Here is a 21,796-nt window from a genome sequence, read left to right as displayed (position 1 = left end):
TTTTCTAAGAGGAAGGACATGCAAACTCCAGGTACTTTCCGAACCAGACTTTTGACTAAAACTGGTATATTTGTGAGATATATCTGACAAACTGAATGGCCTTAAATATGTCTCTACAAGGCAATAATATATAAATCTTTAAACTAATAGAGAAGACTGTGGCATTTAGAAGAAAACTGCAGAGTTGTGGATAAGGAAAATTGATGAGGATAGCGGGCAAGATTGTTTCCACGAATTGCATAAATATGTATTCTCCAATGAGCTCATTGTCTCTCAAAAATTGCTGTTCCTTTTAACAGAACACCTTTCGAAGCTCACTGAATGCTTCCCAAAATATTTTGCGGAAGAAAAATACTAAGAAATATTTATGGATTCAAAATCCTTTCCAAGCTCAAGCTCTACCAGGACTCACTTCACAAGAGACTCATTGAACTCTCTTGCAGCAACAGCCTTAAAACAAAATTTGCTTGTTCCATTTTGGAGTTTGGGATAATCATCAAAAATGACTATCCAACTAAAGTTCTAAAGCTTTAAGGATTCTCATTCCTTTTGCAACATCATATTTATGCAAAACCAGATTTTCAGCTGTAGCTCTAATAAGAGCAAATATTGTTGAAAGATCAATGGGGAGCAAGAAATACAGTCAAAAGTCTTTAATCCGGATTCGTCGGGACTTCGGCGATTCCGGATTATCGATTTTTCCAGATTATACATCATCAGTTTAAATCTGGTAAAATGGCATGCAGAAATTATAAAATTAAAAATATCAAACCGTAATTTATAAAATAATGAGCAATTATGATCTAAAGGGTATCAAAATTTACAAAAAAAGAAGCTTAATATTTATTTGTTTACTTTATTAAACATTTCTTTCAACGCACGCATACGTAAAGCATACCTTACGCATAGCCGAAATTAGAAAATTGCAACCAGAAAACTATTTGATTTGTATTCGTGATATTTATAATGATGAGGAATTTGATTTAAATCATATGAAAGACAGAGTACATCGAGATTAAATACTACATTTAGTAAGGAATTATAAGCGGAATAAAATAAAAACATCTGCCCTGAAGATAAGGATAGTGCTGACAGATCAACTTCCAGTTCCTTGCGTGCCGCAACGTCCCCCCCTTTCCCCTGCGCAGGAGCAGCTTGAAATTGATAAACAAACAAATTTCGGAACAGTTAGATAAACAAAGGATATGCATTTTTTATCCATTTTTTGTAGCAATTTGTTTTTTGTTTGATGGATATAGAAACATACTTTCGTTTTCTAGATCCTTTGGGAGCTCCAGCATCGGAAATTCTATTTGACATAATCGAAAGTTCAAGCTTACTTTTATAAAATTGCTCTGACAGTCTGCAAAAAATAATAAGCCGGATCCAATTCGAAGATTAAGGAAGAACGCAATCATCAACATTAACTGAAATAGATAATTAGATAATTTTAGCTTATACCGTACGTTATACATTAAACGCGCACACGAAAACGTATTCTGCGCTTGCGCAGACACATATGCGCAGTCGTAAATGTCTTGCGCGCACGTGTAAAACGCCTATGCGCATGCGTCAACGCGGCGCATGCGCAGAAAGATTTTAGCTTTGAGGTCCGGATTTATGGGTGTCCGAATTAACGACTTTTGACTGTAAGTGGGGCAGTGTCAAGTCTTACCCCTTTCTTTGAAAACCTTTGTGGAGATCAGCAAGCTCACCCGGACAATTGCTTTTTTCCTATTTTTCTTCTATTATGATAATATAATATTCGGCTCTAGTGTGGAATTGGGTGCTCCTTCGACTGGCTACAAATTTTGTTCAATTCTGGTGATGAAAGTCCATTTCTGGTTACCATGGTAGTTTTAGCTTCCTGATTTTTTTTAAGTGAAAATACGATTGATGTCTACATGGAAAAAGTTAAGGTTTTGACAATTCTTTGACTTCTTACTTTGGTTTTGTGTAGCGGCCATTATGAAATTGTGCCTTCGACAATTTCTTGACATTGATAATGGCATCAAAACAGAATTGAGAAAAAAAAAACAAGTGGCACCCAATTGTAAACTTTTATTTAATATTTTTGTGCATCAGTTCAATATATACCTATATGAGCATCAGATTACAGTTGTTTTCATTTCTGCACCTAGTCACAAGTATCAATATAGAGTTGTGTATTACGTGTTGTGATTTCCTATGACACTATGTAATAAGCAGGTTGGAAAGAAAGCACAAACCTTGTACAACAACACTTCGTTGAACACAACTAGGGTGCCGTGACAAAATACTAAATCTGTAAGTGTGCCGCCAACTGAAAAAGTTCGCGAACCTCTGGTCCAAAGCAAAAACAATATAATCCCAAACTTGTTACAACAAACAAAAGTGTAGAATATAATAAATAATCATTGAAGTTAATCTTTAAGAATTACACTTTCTAAAGCTTTACTTCTATTCATGGAAAATTAAATACTCTTGTGTTTTAAAAATGTTTGGTACAGTAAAATGTTTTACATTTTTACTTTTCTGTTGATAACAACAAAAACTCAAACAGAACATTTGAATATGTTAACTCAAACAGAACATTTAATATGTTAACTCAAACAGAACATTTGAATATATACTCAGCTACAATGCTTATGTAGATACTTATTCAATCATATTAATAAACATATGTGGAACAATGAATTACTACATTCTAAATATATGCAATGCAGTGTAAATATGGTTTTGCCCATACATGCATATGTAAGATCGTAAAGATACATTTAATGTAAGTAACCTACGTTGAGGCAAAGGTTCATATTGGATATCCAAAGAAAATGATAAAATATGTATATTTCGATGTTTTTTAAATACTTTACCAAATAGAAAAGAGGAAAAAAAAATCAATTTTTACATCAGTTAAATCTTGATGCTGATGTATAGTGCTGATTTGCAATGCTTCTCAGATTATATGGCTAATGAGAATGCAACCAAATCAGTCATTTATGAAGACTTCAGCATGAAAAATTACTTTTAATAGTTTAGTTTCTGCTACTTGCAAATTTTTATGACACATTTTTAAGAGCCTTAACCCGTAACAGGGGAGGTGAAAAAGTTGAACATAACAGGGGACATGTGGTCTCAGAGACCGTGCATTATAATAAATTTTTAAAAATTGTCTAATCAAAATATCATCGTGATATTTCACTTAGATGTTCTTTGAACATTTTACTCTGAAAAGAAAATATGTTTTTACAGTTTAAAGTGAAATTAAAGTTTTCCCAGAAAATTTCCCCATAGCCTCAAATTTTTCGATGAAAATCATATGCTGCACTAAATTCTATAAAACTAAAAATAATAATGCATTTATTTTGAATTAACTATTTTATCTACATTAGTTAATATTCAAAGTAAATTTTAACCGCAGAAAATTGTATGTAGCACAATACAGAAAAATTTTGACAGTACCTAAAATATCAGTATGTCACTGATTTTCTGATAGTAAACAATTTAGTTTTTGTCTTCTTTAGCATATTCATTGTGTAACTTTTGCGTGCATTCCAAACAAACAGGGTCTTGGCAAGATAAACAGAAATATACTGTCTTTCTTTTCTTGCTTGGGGGGCACAGACGACATGTTTTCCTTGATTTTAATTTTGCTTCTTTTGTCCACTGCTCCACATCCTTAGACTCAGCTTCTTTTCCTAAAATCCGCTTTATCGTCAGGCGCAATTCTCGATTTATTCTTGGATTTTTTCCTCTCGTGTGTATTAGTGGTTGGACTAATTCTCTCGCTAATTCTTTCGAAAACACCATTCTGGTCATAACAGGGTTTTGGTTATAACCTTGGTGCAAAATGTATGCGTTTACTGTACTCATATCTACTAACCGGTAGAAAAGACCCATAGGCCAACGCGTTGTTCTCCTACTACAGGAATGGACAGAACATTTTTCATCTAAAGCATCAACACTACCTTTGGTTCTGTTATAAAAACCAATTATTTCAGGTTTCTGTGTTTCCGAGTATGTTTCTATCGAATGATGAAATGATGACATCAAAACCACTGCTCGCCTTTTTTTTTTCGCAGAAATTTTCTTCACAGTCATCTTCTTCACTAAAATCACTTCCAACTTTGTCTAGAATTTTTTTCAGTTCTTCTGCATAACGTGGATCAGAAGGATAAATGAATCTCCGCGGACCTAACTTCAGAGCCATGTGTTCACTACTGCCGAAAATTGTAACACTGAGAGGGAGGTGAGGTCTCACAGACCGCTCTAGGAGAATTTCAACAGATACACTTGCCAAAGCATGCCGATAAGAAGGGGTCAGAAAGAAGGTCACGAAACGTGAAGCTAGGGAAAGAATCCATTCACTTGGACAAAGCATGCAATAGGGGTGACGGGAGGAACATGTGGCGCGGTCCTTAAGACCGCACGTCCCCTGTTACGGGTTAAAGGAACTCTGAATATTAACAGAAAATATAAAAGCAAGATTTGTTTACTATACCTATTTTTAGCAGATTTAATAAAACAACTTTTTATTAAAATTTTACGATATCAATAAGGATCATAACCATTAACTATTTTAAATCTAACATTAAAAACCTACTAAATATCAATACTTACCTTCAGATGTTAGTTTTGTCAATACAAATATCAAGTAATTGTTGAAATCATGGTATTTATTCAATTCTTCAAGTTTCTACTCTAGTTAAGAAAAAGCTTAATAACTATACTTAGTAGAAAAAAAAAAAAACATTGCTATACTTATTTAATTAAATTACCTTTACTTTTTATCTAACATAAATGTTTAACAATATAGGGAATACAAGAAATGCTATCACTAAAACCCTTACCTCTCGTAAAAAAAAAAAAAAAAAAAAAAAAAAAAAAACACAGAGAGAAAACACTCACCCAGTACCTTTCTAATAATACACCATACATAAAAATAAATACAGGATAAAATTATTGTGTTCGTTACAATTAACACTTGCCAAACACAGTACAAAGTCCAAAATCTGGAATGATCCAAAATCCGGACCTCAAAACCACCAACAAAATTTTCCTGGTAGGCTTTACACACGCGCACTTACTCCCCCCTCTCGCATAGTAAAACAATTTTTATTCCCGATTCTTTATTTCACTTCACCAAATAAAATACCTTGTTTGAAGAAAATCATTTTAGCATAAATAATAATTGAAGAAAGAATAAGAAAGAACAATTTTAGCATAAATTTGTACTATCAGTAATTTGGCTTTGTTGCTGCGTATCTGCTTGGCACACATCTGAAACCGAAACATTCCACATAGACATTGATCTGACAACCAAACTGGCAAATCATTATTTATTATACTTTCCTTTCATCACCGCATTTTTATCAAAACATGACAACTTGAGTAATGACTCATGTAGCAATGCCTAAATAATTTTTTTTTAAGTTAGTAATTGAATAATAAAGGAGAATAGTAACCTTTTATGTTGAAATTAAGCTTGGTGAAGATTACAGATTTAAGTTAAATGTGCTAAAAAATGTTGACGAGGAAAAATTTACCAAAAATTTCTTTCCATATGCTAAAAATAGATTTCGTTGATGATACTCATAAACCCAAAGATTGCATTTAGGGCTATTTTAATTTAAAATAACTGATTTGTTATTCACATAAAACCAGAACCAGCGCCAGGGCTCATATGGCCACCCCAAGTCGCAGAATTTAGGACCCACAGAGCCTGCATCAGGCGGTAAGACATCTAGCGCTTGCCCTCAATACGTACACGTGGGAATTTATTTATTCAGAATTCCGATAAGCATTAAGCATGTGCAAGAAAAGTATAATAAATAACTAAACTAATACAATTCAGGCTTAATTACCTCACAGCGTGATAGAAGCAAGATAAAATTTAACAGAACAACTTGTCGTTAATCGCCAAGCTCATGATGCATAGCCAAATAAGTATAGTGAAGGATAGATAAATTTTATGATGACAGACGCTTAATTTTAAAGGCTTTACAGATATTGTAAAACAAAGGTGAAATTTTCCAAGTAACAGATTTTGTAAAGAAATGTGAAGAAGCGGTAATAAACGAAGATGATATAAAAGAAGTTTTTCTTTGTGGGGACAATGCTTCTCAATCATCAATCAATTAATTAATGGCAAAATCTGTAGTATGGTTGTAGATCCAGAAAATATTGCTTCCGATACTGAAGAAAGTGACAGAGAAGTTACTGAGAACGAAAAAATTTTGATTGACAAATTAGTCGGAATTCTCGACACAGCAGTTACAGGACTTCAACAATGTAACTTAACAGATTAATGTCTGTCCACAGAATTAAGGAGAAAGTATTAGTATAAAAAAACGAAGCAATTTAAACAACTTACATTAAAAGAAATGTTTAATAAAGAAATTAATATTAAGCTTTTTGTAAATTTTAATACCCTTTAGATCATAAATACTTCATTATTTCATATTTTTTATTCATTATTTCATATTATGTATTATTTCATATTATATATTTTTTATTTTTAATTCTATAATTTTTACATACCATCTTACTAAATTTAAACCGATTATCTAATATCCGGAAAAATCCTAAATCTGGGATCGCCGAAGTCTCGATGAGTCCGGATTTCGGAGTTTATACTGTATATTGCATTTAAACAAATTACTAGAAAAAATGTGTTAAGAACAGTTCAAATTTAAAAAATATATAATTTGATCAAAATTTTTATTTTAATTCAAAGATAAAAAGGAAATAAATACAACTGAAAGAACCTTTATTATTGTTTAATAAATAGGAACACTGATTTATTGTTTGAAAAAACTAGCGATTTTTCTGCTTGGAGCAATAACTGATGCAACATTTTGTGGTAAAAAGGAGAGTTTTTCTATGCCTCATCCTCTTACTTCATTTTGGTTGATCACTGCAAAATCAGACAGTTCCTAGCCTTTTGTAACATTTTGTTCAACTTCTTGTACATAAGGGTCATAAGGGTACTTTAACTTCATTATTGCAGTTTGCACTGTTGGTTGGTGATATAAGATCATCCAATTCTTCATGCACTGTTTATCATTATTCTTCATTAATTCAATTAATTTCCATACCTGGAAATTCTTTACCTCAAACTGTTTTTGAAATTTATACGATACCTTGACTATTTTCAATTGATGGAAATCTTTTAAAATTATTGTTAACTTCTAGCCAAAGCCGATGCAATAAATGCAGATGAATTCCCTTGGTCCCATGCAAATTTAATTATTTCTATAAACAGGCTATGTGAAATGTTCCCAAAATGTCATTAGCATATCATGCTTTGTTTTGCAAACACGTCCGATATAATAGATTTTGAATGTTTTTATGATCCTTTGATCCATAGGTTGGATTAAAGAAGTGGTGTTTGGGTAAAGGATTAAAACCTCGACATTTGGATGCAATTCAGCATCACGTCCTGCAGCAATATCAATAATTACGAAAACTTTGAAGCTCAGGTTTTGCAAGACAAGACTGCACAAAAAGAAAAGGTTTCCCCACCTTAATTTTGTATATTCAATTCATGTTCATTCTTTCTTTAACTTTCTAAAATTTTTTAAAACAAGCTTATGCCCAAAGAAATGTAACATATAACTACTCGGCAAAAAAGAATTTTAGAAAGAGATGAGAAAAAATTCTTTACATATATCATGGCTAACAAAACTACTCACATTTAACAGATGAAATATTTACTTTATTTTTAAAGAAAAGCTCTAAGCAGTAGGAAGGAATTTTTGAAACAGAGAAAGAAAAATATCCTATACATTATTATGGCTAACAAGAGCACACTTCTGTATCTGTACATTTAACAGATTAAATATTTACTTTATTTAAAAATCTACGCATTACAAGGAAGTCTGATATTTGATACTTAGGTTGTCAAAAACAAAATTTTTCTACTAACACTGCTATATTTTATGCAGAAATATCTGCAAGATTATTGTTTTTTTTTTCATAAAAAACACAGATTTTCTGGTACTACTCTTATATACTCCCTCAGGTCACGAAATGTGGCGATATGTGTTCTGCACTGGTTTTTGGCACAATTGCATGTTCTGCAATAGTTTGGGGGATGATGATGTTTGTATGGGAACCCATTTGACGTTGAAACTTACACTTTTATTGCAGTGGTTTTATTTGCTCGTTGGTTTGTGTCGTGCACGTTTTGAAATTAAATGTTGCAATGAAACACATGGTGGGAAAATTTCAGTCTTGTATTTTAGATTGTGTGCAAAGTAAATTTAGTATTAAAAGGTACGATGTTGGAGTTGTTAATGAGCCTTTTGTTCACAGGTGTGTTTATGCGGATCAAAGTGTATTTTTGGAATTTCTGTCGCATTCAGGATTTCTGAAGCGGAGTTTGGTGTGTCCCAAATGTGGAGCTGATATGAAAAGTCGTACGAAGAATGGCATTTCTGATAGACTTGTGTGTGTTTGCAGGAAAATGGTTGCTGGTAAAGTATGCGGCTGTCAGCAGAGTTTTAAGATTTGGATCGTGGTTTTTGTGTAGTAAGTTAACATTGGAGGAAGTTTTAATCGTTACCTTCGAAATTTTGAATCGCAGAAAGACGCGTGATATTGCAAAATCGTGGTGCTTTTGTTCGCAGACATCGTACGACTGGCGAAATTTTATTCATAAATGTATGCTCTTGATATTTCTGCTGTTCGAAGAAACATTCATTATGGTAAGTGCATTTTATTTTATTGTTTTTATTTTATTATAGAATGTTATGTTCATTGTTTTTTTAGTATGAATTTGTGTCGTTATTGTCGTTTTTTGAATTGTTTGTAATTTATTTTAGTTTATTTTGTTGATTAGTGTGCAATGCCTACATTGTGCAATTCGTAGATGTTATTTTATGTTTAAACAGAACCTTATGTACATGGTATTCTTTGAAATTTATTTAAGCAAGGTGTGTGTAATTCGTAGATTCCTTCGCTGCCTAGATTGTGCAATCCGTAGATTTTTTTAAAAGTTTAAACAGAATGCCGTGTACATTGTATTCTTCAAAATTTATTATGTTAATTTATTTAAGTGAGGCGTGCGTAGTTCATAGATTCCTTCGCTGCATAGATTATACAATTCTGTGATTTTTATTTATGTTAAAACAGGTCGCTGCGTACATGGATTCTTGTCAAATAGTTTTGGTTAGAAACTTTACGTTTTTGCTATCTAAATTTTTTCTTTTTGTTTCGGATTTTTAGCTTAAAAAGTGTGTTCAAAATGTGGTTTTTGCACGTGCGAAAACCGCATTTGGTTGATCTTTAGATTATGGTAACTTGGCAATTTTTTGGCGAAAATTTGGCGACCAACTCTGTTACAGCAACCCTCTATTTTTTTTTTTCTTTGCCGCCATTTTGTCTTCACGAAGTAAAGACATGTTTCTTTTCTTTTTATTTACTGAACACTTTTTCCAACAATCTACTAGCCGAATTACACTTATGCTAGAAATTTCATGTAACAAATCTGCTTAATCATGACAAATATTAACTGCAAAATTGGGAAAAAGTGCACAATAGCAAACTCCTTGCGCGTTTTTCAGAATAACACATACACATAAACCATTTACACGTCGACTTATTTTTACTTAAAAAAACATCCTAGAATTGTACAAAAATGGCATCGCACACACTCTTAAATTTATCCATCTACACTGCTATTTTCTCATAAATTACAAAAATTTGCACGAAAATGCAAAAAAATTCTGTGAATCTTTAAACTCGGTAAAAAGCACATATATGAAATTACCTGATCGCGAAAAAGTATATACCCTTTCCAAGGATGAACATTTCCACGTATGAAATTAATAAAATATCCAAAAACTTTTACCTCTAAATTATCTATTATATTATAAACGTCACCAACGAATTCATACCACAAACATAACAAATGGTTACAAATACTTAATGTCAAATATTTAAATTATTTCCATGCACATTTACTTCAACTGAAACGTCTACCAAATTCCTACAAACATAAAATTCACAAAATAACTATCATTTAATTAAAATATCACTAAACCATGTACAACATCGACTTATTTTTACTTAAAAAAACATCCCAGAATTGCACAAAAATGGCATTGCGCACACTCTTCACTATATCCATGTACACTGCTTTTTTCTCATAAATTAGAAAAATTTCACGAAAATACATGAAAATACTCAACGTATTCTACTCAAACGTATTCCAAAATACTACAATCATATAACTCACAAAATCACGATCATTAAATTAAAGTATAATTAAATTAAAAAACACTACTTAAAATATAAATAAGCACATACATTAAATTAATAAAAATTAGATTACAATCCTAATTACTTTAAACTAAATCATTGCTAATAACAATTTTCCAATAATATCATATTAATTTATTTACTCCTTACATTTAGAACAATGCATAAAAATATCATCCTCAAATGATTAAAAATACTAACCTAATCTTCAGAATCTTCATTACGTGGCACGCACACTTCCACTATTTCACACAACACACAAGCTTAATACAGAATAATATATTACTACAGTTTTCCAAATTCCCCTCCTTTTCCGATTAAAGAACTGTAATTCATCCATTAATGTCACATGACATATCTCATGATCTCTCATTTCCCTCACAGAAAATAATGCGTAATCGGAACTGAGTACTTCTCACATTATTACCAAAGTCCTAGGTAGTAACCTTTATCGCGTCCAAAATGTCGCCAAACTACCAGTTACCATATTCCAAAGATCAGCCCCGCATTTTTGGAGGCATTTTAGGCTTAAAGTTTGAAATGTAGACAAAAAGTTTAGATAGTAATATGTCAACGTGGAGTTTCTTGCCAAAAATGTTTAGCGAGAAATTTGTCATTAAGTGAACATGAGTGACATTAAGCACATGAGAATATTTCTGATTTTCTACATATCTAATTTGGTGAGGCAAAATTTAAATAAATTTTACTGTCAAACTGAAAGAGAAACATGATTGTGTCAAATTTATATACTTGAATATATTTAACATGTTTTTTTTTTTTTTTTTTTTAATTTATTCAAAATCTATTTCAAACTAAAGTTGCCTTTTTGCTCAAGATCAATTTTAATGTGATGATACCTATTATTAAAACTACCATTAAAAAATTAGAGTCAATTTATAATGTTGCCTAAATGAACAAATTGAATGAAAATATTGAGAAAGCTGTAAATTATGCATTAGTTGAGTGCTGAATATTAAGCATTTAACAGTGTCAGTCTAATAATTTAGAAGCAAAAGTTGTAGGTCATTTAACTATACCATCATTTTATCGTTACGAGAACAGCAAGATATTTCATCATGACATACCATTTATACATATCTTTCATATAGCTGAATTTAGAGGAATTATTAAAAATTACAATACAATAGTTATTAAATATATATCAAGTTTTGCAATGCATCTATAATTTATATCAGGTTTCTCCAAGATGTTGTTTGTGGATAACACGACATTCAACATAGCACTACAGTTCAGTTAAGACACACATCAAAAATCCCATCTCATATGTAGATATACACAACTGCGGAGCAAGCTAACCAGCTGCTAAACTGTTAAGACCATCATATGATCTGCAATTTGAGATTCAGTTACAGGTGATAAAACAAATGGCTGCATAAAGGGTTTATTACCTCAAAATTTTTTGGCAACATTGCATTTGAGCAACTTTCTCAGATAAAAGTATGATTTTAGCAAACCAAGTATTTTTCACCAGAGACACTTATTCATTTTCCTTAAAGAATGAGTCTAAAGGCAACAAAACACGCCTAATCTATTGTGGCATAATTTCATGTTATGGCCTCAAACACGTTTTCAGTTAAATTAATAATCCTGAGAAGAGGGAATCCAGAAATGTATCCCCGTCTTCAATAACTTCCTTAATCAAATGAAAATTTCATCTATCCATAGCCAAAATATTAAAAAAAGATAATGTAATGAATAGGATAAAATAATTAAAAGTAAAAAAAGTATACATGCAAAGACAAAAAATTAACATGATACTACAACGTGCAAATTGCAAACAGCAACGAAAGGAACAAAACATAAGAGGAATGATTAACACTATCATTAAAAATATTGCAATCTCTGAACGCGCAAATTCATTAGATTACCAGCTTTGAGCTGTTACTGCCTTTTTGGAGGTATTTATGGCTGATCTTTGGAATATGGTAACTGGTGGTTTGGCGACATTTTGGAGGCGATAAAGGTTACCTAGGACTTTGGTTATAATGTGAGAAGTACTCAGTTCCGATTACGCATTATTTTGTGTGAGGGAAATGAGAGATCATGAGATATATCATGTGACATTAATGGACGAATTACAGTTCTTTAATCGGAAAAGGGGGGAAATCGGGAAAAAATCTGGAAATTTTGTATTTAGCTTTATTCTGTGTTGTGTGAAACAGTGTTCGTTAATTTTTGGATCCCATGGCCCTAACTAAAGTGAATTCGAAATGGATATGTAGTGGGATTGAAAGGGGTAGTAATAAGTGTTTTTTTAAGATTGTGCGAGATAGAAGTAAAGATGTTTTATTAAGTTATTTATTTTACCTGGTACCTTGCTGTGAAATATAAGTATGATTTTAAAGATCCTGAAACAGGCGCACATACGCTTGCTTTTTATTTAGCGGAGGACATAAGAAAAGTTGGTTGATCTTTACAATATGGTAACTGGTAGTTTGGCGACATTTTGGAGGCGATAAAGGTTACTACCTGGGACTTTGGTAATAATGTGAGCAGTACTCAGTTCCGATTACGCATTATTTTGTGTGGGTGAAATGAGAGATCATGGGATATGTCATGTGATATTAATGGACGAATTACGGTTCTTTAATCGGAAAAGGGGGGAATTTGGACAAGTATCTGTGGATGTATATTATTTTGTATTAAGCTTCATTGTGTGTTGTGTGAAGTAGGGTTGAATAATTTTGGGATTGTATGGCGCTGTCTAAAGTGAATTGTAGATGTGATAAAGAGAATTTTTCTTTTATCAAATTCTATCAAATTCGGAAAAAAAATCGTTCAGTAATTTTATTGAATCCATAATAAAAGTGTATCCACCATGTAAGGAAGATTCGGAAGAAGATTAGGTTAGTTAGACTTTGTTAAGAATGTGAGTAGTATTCAGTTCTGATTACGCATTATTTTGTGTGAGGGAAATGAGAGATCATGGGATATGTCATGTGATATTAATGGACGAATTACTGTTCTTTAATCGGGAAAAAATCTGGCAATTTTTTATTTGGCTTTATTCTGTGTTGTGTGAAATAGTGTTTGTGAATTTTTGGATCCCACGGCCGTAACTAAAGTGAATTCGAAATGGGTATTTAGTGGTATTGAAAAGGATAGTAATAAATGATTTTTAAGGTTGTGCGAGAGAGAAATAAAGATGTTTTATTATGTTATTTATTTTACCTGGTATCTTGCTTTGAAAGATAAGTATGATTTTAAAGATTCTGAAACAGAAGGAAGAAAAGTGTATCCGCCACGTAATCAAGATTCTGAAGAAGATTAGGTAAGTTAGTATTTTTAATTATTTGAGGATATTATTTTTATGCATTGTTGTAAATGTAAGGTGGAAAGGAATTTGGTATTATTGGGAAAATTGTTATTAGCAATGATTTAGTTTAAAGTAATTAGGATTGTAAGGTAATTTTTATTAATTGAATGTATGTGCTCATTTATATTTTAAGTAGTGTTTTTGAATTTAATTATATTTGAATGAAATGATAGTTATTTTGTGAATTTTACGTTTGTAGGAATTTGGTATACGTTTAAGTTGAAATAAACGTGCATGGAAATAATTTAAATATTTGATACTAAGTATTTGTAATGCTTGCGGTATGAATTCGTTGGTGACGTGTATAATGTAATAGATGATTTAGAGGTAAAAGTTTTTGGATATTTTATTTATTTTATATGTGGAAATGTTCATATTTGTAAAGGGCAAATACTTTTTCGCGATCAGGTAATTTCATATATGTTCTTTTTACCGGGTTTAAAGATTGAGAAAATTGTAATGTATTTTCGTGAAATTTTTGTAATTTATGAGAAAAAAGCAGTGTACATGGATATAGTGAAGAGTGTGCACAATGCCATTTTTGTGCAATTCTGGGATGTTTTTTTAAGTAAAAATAAGTCGGCGTGTACATGGTTTATGTGTATGTGTTATTTTGAAAAATGCGTAAGGAGGATGGTATTGTGCAGTTTTTCCTAATTTTGCACTGAATATTTGTCATGATTAAGCTGTTTTGTTTGATAAAATTTCTAGCATAAGTGTAATTCGGCTAGTAGATTGTTGGAAGAAGTGTTCAGGAGATAAAAAGAAAAGAAACATGTCTTTACTTCGTGAAGACAAAATGGCGGCGGGGAAAAAAATAGAGGGTTGCTGTAGGAGAGTTGGTCGCCAAATTTTCGCCAAAAAATCGCCAAGTTACCATAATGTAAAGATCAACCGAAAAGTTTATTGGACACGTAATCAAGATTCTGAAGAAGATTAGGTAAGTTAGTATTTTTAATTATTTGAGGATATTATTTTTATGTATTGTTCTAAATGTAAGGAGTAAATAAAATAATATGGTATTATTGGAAAATTGTTATTAGCAATGATTTTTATATTTTAAGTAGTGTTTTTGAATTTAATTATATTTTAATTAAATGATAGTTATTTTGTGAATTATATGTTTGTAGGAATTTGGTATACGTTAGAGTGGAAGTAAACGTGCATGGAAATAATTTAAATATTTGACACTAAGTGTTTGTAACCATTTGTAATGTTTGCGGTATGAATTAGTTGGTGACGTTTGTAATATAATAGATAATTTAGAGGTAAAAGTTTTTGGATATTTTATTTATTTTATACGGGGAAATGTTCATATTTGGAAAGAGTATATACTTTTTCGCGATCAGGTAATTTCATATATGTTCTCTTTACCGGGTTTAAAGATTTAGAAAATTGTTATGCATTTTCGTGAAATTTTTCTAATTTATGAGAAAAAAAGCAAATTTATATAAAAAGCAGTGTACATGGATATAGTGAAGAGTGTGCGCAATGCCATTTTTGTGCAATTCTGGGATTTTTTTTAAGTAAAAATAAGTCGACGTATACATGGTTTATGTGTATGTGTTATTCTGAAAAACGCGCAAGGAGTTTGCTATTGTGCACTTTTTCCCAATTTTGCAGTGAATATTTGTCATGATTAAGCAGTTTTGTTAGATAAAATTTTAGCATAAGTGTAATTCGGCTAGTAGATTGTTGGAAAAAGTGTTCAGTAAATAAAAAGAAAAGAAACATGTCTTTACTTCGTGAAGACAAAATGGCGACGGAAAAAAAAAATAGAGGGTTGCTGTAGCAGAGTTGGTGGCCAAATTTTCGCCAAGTTACCATAATCCAAAGATCAACCATGTTTAGGAACTACTCTAATATGCGCCCACAAGGCGCCAAATGTCTACATTAAGACACAATAACACGCCAAATAAATACTAATTCAGAAGTCAAACAACAAAAATCAGCGTTATATTTACCAAATTTTCACAGGACCGCATTTTGCGGTTTTGCAGCTGAAGATGGTGGTTCGGTAAAACCATCGAAACTAGTCCTGTGAAAATTTGGTAAATATAACGCTGATTTTTGTTGTTTGACTTCTGAAATGTCTACATTTCGAACTTTAAGCCTAAAATGTCTCCAAAAACACGGTTTTCGCGAATGCAAAAACCACGTTTTGAACACACAATTTAAGCTAAAAATCCGAAACAAAAACAAAAAATTTAGATAGCAAAACCGTGGAGTTTCTAACCAAAATTATTTTACAAGAGTCCATGTACACAACGATATGTTTTAATTTAAAAAAACATGTACGAATGGTACAATCTAAGCAACGAACGAATTTACGAACTACACACACCTCGCTTTAATAAATTAACATAACAATAAATTTCAAAGAATACCATGTACACAGCATCCTGTTTCAACTTAAAAAAACATCTACGAATTGCACAATTTAGGCAACAAACGAATTTACGAACTACGCGCACCTCACTTTAATAAATTAACATAACAACAATAAATTTCAAAGAATACCATGTATACAGCGTTCTGTTTCAACTTTAAAAAACATCTACGAATTGCACAATTCAGATGGTACACACTAATCAACAAAATAACTAAAATAAATTTCAAACAATTCAAAAAACAACAATAACGACAGAAATTCATACAAAAAAACAATGAACATTACATTCTACAAAATAAGAACAAGAATAAAATAAAATGCACTTACCATTAATGCTTTTCGAAAAGCAGATATACCAATTTCTTACCGCCTTTAACATGCCGCCATGTAATCACTAGTATCGTATTTATATGACAGCCAGACACACTATCCAGAAAATTCATACTATGGTTCACAAATAAATAAAATAACAAATAATCACAAATCCCTACTTCTATCACGCACAACCACTAAAACTAATCTCCCATACCTTCTTTCCACACCTCCAAATACCCATTGCCCCTCAACAGGATGACCACGACGATATTTCCTTATGCCGAACTTCAATTCAACAACTTTCACCATTAAATCTTTTTCCCCTAGCTTCTCAGACACAAAGCATGACGGGAACCAACAAACTCCAGCGAAAGACTTTTCAACGTCAACAGGGTTGCCATACAACACGCAATCGCGCCAAAAACCAGCGCAGAACACATATCGCCACATTTGGTGAAATTAGGGCGTATATCAGAGTTGTAATGATTTACAGAGTTCTCTGCAGCAGTTCTTCCAAATTATTTAATGTGCAATCAGAATAACAAAGATTAAAGTAAATAAAAAAAATTTCAAAGAAAACTAATTTGTTCAGTTCATGATGTGCATAAAAGGTATTGCAATATTTCCCAAAATATTAGATTATTTTATTTCAAAAGATAAAACTATGAATTTAAAAAAATTAAGCTGATATGGTTTTAAACAGTAAAAATTTTGATTTCTTGCAAAATATTTACATATTTTTATATTTTAAAATAATTATGAAATGCTAAATCTGAAGAAAATTTAAGCTATTTCACAATGATTGCTAAACATTTATGAAACACAAAAATCAAAGAAAAACTTACAGCTTTACTATAATTTTTAAAACTTAATTCATATTATTCACATTTTTTATAATGGCATAAAATCATGGTGGTCATGTTTCTATTAACGAAATTTTTTGTACGTAAAGGCAATTCATTATATCATGCCTCTTTGGGCAGAGATTGCATAGATGAAGGAAATATTCTATAATTTCTCTTTACAGGTACTCTTTGGTTATCAGGACCATATTTAGATATGTATGCATTATGTACATTAGTATATATGTGTGTGTGTACATAGACACATGCATATATATATATACTTTTCTGAAACTGCGGCTAATCTTTGGAATATGGTAACAGGTAGTTAGGCAACATTTTAGTAAGGCGATAAAGGTTACTAGCTAGGACTTTAGCAGTGTACATGGATAAAGTCAAGAGTGTGCACAATGCCATTTTTGTAATTCTGGGATGTTTTTTTAAGTGAAAACAGGTAGACCTGTATGTGGAATTATTAAAAATTGGCGGCAAACAATTTGCGATTCTGCACTTTCTCCCAATTTCACACCTAATCTTCGTTATGATTAAGCACTTTTGTTCCATAAAAGTTCTAGCATAAGCGTAATTCGGCTAGCAGGTTGTTGGGGAAAAAAATGTTGAGTAAAAAAAAACCTTTACTTCCTGAAAACAAAATGGTGTTCAAACAAAAATTAGCAGGTTACTGTAGCAGGGTTGGTCGCCACATTTTCGCCAAAAAATCGCCAAGTTACCATAATCCAAAGATTAAATGAAACTGCTTTCAATAACAGAAGAGTACCCTCTTTTCAATGCAATATTACCTTCTGATATAACACGAAATTAAGATAACAAATACAACTTCTATGCCAAATATCATTTGGAACTGAATTCAAATATAAAAGGTAAGTAGTCAGGCATATTTTAATGTGCTTTACCTGGTTTCTTTAGAGGAAAAGTATCTTTAGTTAAATTAAGCCTTTTCAATTTGAAACCAACTATACCCAAAATAATCTGATTAAGATGTCTATTCAATTCTTTAAAAAGAAATTTTACATTATTATAACCAATTGGCAGACTGAGGACACTAATAAGCAATGCAAATTTGCATGGCTATTTTTGTGGAGTTTAAAGCATTTAGACAATTATGCCAAAAAAAATTTTCATGAACAATACATATATCTGAAAAATTTCAGATTTTTTCTATTCATCTAAAATGTTAAGATTTTTTCCTCCATACTTAAATAACTAGTGCTACTTGAATTTATGTGATTGCTACTCGAAACTAATGCTACTCGAATTTATGTGAAAAATGCTCTGCACAATAATTTATTCTAAAACCCATTCAATACTTTTAACCTTAAGAATTACATCTTAGACTCCAAAAATTGCAATAAAAACTATCAGTTTTACAGCAAAATAATTCTTTTTCCTAAATTTGAAAATGTGCCACTTAATGCAGAAAATCCATGCATATGTAATACACCTTCATTTAATTAATATTAATTGAAACAATCTTGAATAATGGCACTGATTAACCGAATCCGATTGAATCTTTTGTGGAAACATTAAAAATTTTTCTAGGATAAAATTATTGCTCTATTTATAATACACCAGAAATACAAACAAAATTTTAAGATCTCATTATTTAAAAAAAAAAAATTCAACTAGCTTTTTATGATAAAAGTAAATTACACTTCAAACGAAATGGCAATAAACTCATGTACTCCTTATTTCATTAATATCTCAATAAATATAAGAAAATTTATCATTGACTAGGTTATTTTCCTCTTTTCATGATGACACAAACCAATAAAAATGAAAAATTTCACTGAATTATCTTAATTTATAAATATGTATAAATCCCGATTATTCTGAATTATACTGTAGGTTCAATAATTGGAGTACAGATCTGGCTTGTATTTAGTACACACTAAGAAAACCACAAAACAAATAATAAATCATCAAATTCTTTTTTTTTTTTTTTTGTTCCTTAAAGCAAAAACTGTTAAATATTAGGGGAAAGTGCAGAATCATCCACTGCTTGGCATGTTTTTAAGAATTGCACATACTCGGTATCCATGTACACATCAACCTATTTTCACTTAAAAAGTCAAACAAAATTCACAAAAATCCAATTCTTCTTACTCTTGTAAAAAGCGCCTAACACGAAACAAATAAGTGGGCGATTCTGCACTTTAACAGAATATTATTTACTGACAAATTGGGTAACTGCCTGTTCATGGAAACAAAATTGTCACTTCTAAAGCTTAATAAATGTCTATGACAGTGATTCTCAACCATTTGTATCCCAGGTACCCCTTCTACCATTCATAACTCATCCACTCTTCTTCCCCAAACTTGAAAAATATATACATTTATTTAGATTTAGATTATTTTCAGACACCATTTATAACTTAAAACAAAATGACTAGAAATATCAGAACTTGAATAAAAAGTTTTTATATTCATAAATTAAAACTAAATAAAATAACTAACTAAATAACTAAATAAACTGCTAAATAAAAGTCTGCATTCCTCCCCCCTGAAACTATGAAATTTCTCCCTGGAGAACCCGATGTATGATCAAGATGTGTAAATTATGACATTTTACACCAGGCAATACGCATGATAAAGGAAAAGAATTCTTGAAATGTATGTACTATTAAAACTGCAGTTCTTTCTTATTACATTTTCATTTAAGATACAAGAGGCTTTAATTCAATAATCTACAGATGGCTGAGCAAGGAAAATAAACATACCGATTTTATGTGATGTATGCTGAAACTTCTGGGCATCTTTGTAAAATTAACAAGAAACAGCCAAAACGAATAAACATTTACGCCTAATGATAAGAATAAGCTTCTGAATTAAAATTCTTTAAAATAATTACTTTAAATAAATAATAAATGCATTATATAGCCAAATGAACAATCCCAGCTCAAAAACTACAATCAGTGTCAAATTGTGATTTTCCTCATTGTACACTTAATGGAAGATTTATGCTACAACAAATACAATAGAAAGCTTTTTGTTGAAACTTATATAAGTAAGAAAAATATTTCACAGCACTGATACACAGAAAAAAACAAATGAATTAAGCTTATTTTAGTAACTTGGCAATAACGCAATACCAAATAGGCTTAACAACTCATTATTTTAATACTGCATAGTAATATTTATAGTTAATATGGTGCAAAATAAATCACAAAAGGATACTTGTTGCACAGCTCTTTGAGTTGCTGTATCTGGAGACTGTGATTCTTTAAGAAGTTTTAAAATTTCTCGTAAACCCTCTTCTTGAGGCTGCCATGCCAGTGCCATGTTCTCTCGCATTTTGCAATACACCAGCACCGGCTAAGAAGTCTTGTTCTGCGGTGCGCACAAAAAAATGGTCACACGCACTATTAGAAATAATTGTATATAATACACAAAAACTTCAAACTCAATTTCTAAATTTCAAATGTTTTGTATCACAATGTGAAACAACTTTCGCTACATCAGCACACATCTACGCTACAGCAACAACGTATCCTCGAATTATTTCACTTCTTCTTCTTCTGTCTACATGTTCTGAGTAAGGTACTTCTGGGATCATTCAAAATATTTACTTATGTTTTTAAATACTTGTTAATAAGAGCTGAATACTAACGTAAAATATTCTTTGATTATTTTACTTATTTGTTATTGCTTAGTTTCATATTTTAAAATTTTACTTTTTGATTGAAAAAGGAGTAATTCAGACTCCTTTTTAATTTCTTCAGAATGAAAATAATAAACATCTAAAATTCTTAACTTTTTTTAAAATTTAGAAATTTTCCCACTGTTTAGTACTGTCGTGCGCAAGCAATGGTATGCCCCTAAGGGGCGAATTCAAGTGCAACGCTTGTCATGGTAATCGCACTTGCATTGGTCATGGTAATCACACAAATTTGAATTTTAAATTAAACTTACTATTAGAAGAATTAAAACCAAATGCTGTAATTTAAAAATGGGAAAAAAATGTGGTTTATATTTGAAAAAGCAAGGATTTTTGTCTGAAAAGTAAAATATATTTTACACACACCTGTTGCTCTAGATTACTTTGGAGGGAATTTTCTATAGGATAAAGTAAATAAAGTTGTACACATTAAATACATGTTGTACACATTAAAAGAATTATACATGTCTGTATATTTCTTTCGTTTTCAGGACTGGAACAATTCATTACACCACACTACAACGCAGTAAACACTTGACCATAAGCTCAGAGAAATCATGGGAACTGATATTTTTTGTTTACATCGACACGCAGTCTCATTGGATATTGATGTAGTTTATCGGACAAGCTCTCCTGGCACGAGAGCAAACCAGCTGCCCATTGCAATTTTGACGTCATCAGTTACCAGAGCAGTAAAGCGTTGCACTTGAATTCGACTTTAGCAGACGATAGCAGGAACGCCTCTTGCGAGCTAACATTTGCAATTTATCAGAGCGTTGCACATGAATTCGCCCCCAAGTTTTGGCAACAAAAAAAAATTGTAAACACTACTAATGTGTTCGAAACACGGAATATATTATTCGAATTGAGTTGGAGCATAAGGTGCCAAAGGGAAGCCAAGCTTCAAGAAGAAGAATATTCGAAATATTGAATGATGCCTGTAAACATTTAATTAGTGTGGTTGACCCTGATGTGCTATTTGTTTTAAGCAT

The 21,796-nt window shown here is 31.3% G+C and overlaps 1 protein-coding gene across 4 annotated transcripts in view; it reads right to left on the bottom strand.

The window, feature by feature from the left end:
* The window catches only part of Tnpo (transportin 1), a 149,559-nt gene extending 128,912 nt beyond the window's left edge, over positions 1-20,647 (bottom strand). For 3 of the 4 annotated variants that reach the window (XM_085812991.1, XM_085812989.1, XM_085812992.1), the window contains exon 1: positions 20,324-20,647. In XM_085812991.1, the coding sequence (XP_085669117.1) occupies positions 20,324-20,440 (117 nt within the window). In that variant the 5' untranslated portion in view covers positions 20,441-20,647. Of the gene's footprint in view, positions 1-4,599; positions 4,676-20,323 lie in introns of all 4 variants that reach the window. The other variant, XM_085812990.1, reaches the window with a different exon arrangement.
* Between the last annotated feature and the right edge of the window lie 1,149 nt (positions 20,648-21,796).

This window comes from Stegodyphus dumicola, chromosome 3 (genome assembly GCF_044657685.1).
Source record: "Stegodyphus dumicola isolate Sdum_Otavi_A_Nest chromosome 3, ASM4465768v1".
NCBI lineage: Eukaryota > Metazoa > Arthropoda > Arachnida > Araneae > Eresidae > Stegodyphus > Stegodyphus dumicola.
This window is presented reverse-complemented; position numbering and strand designations above follow the sequence as displayed.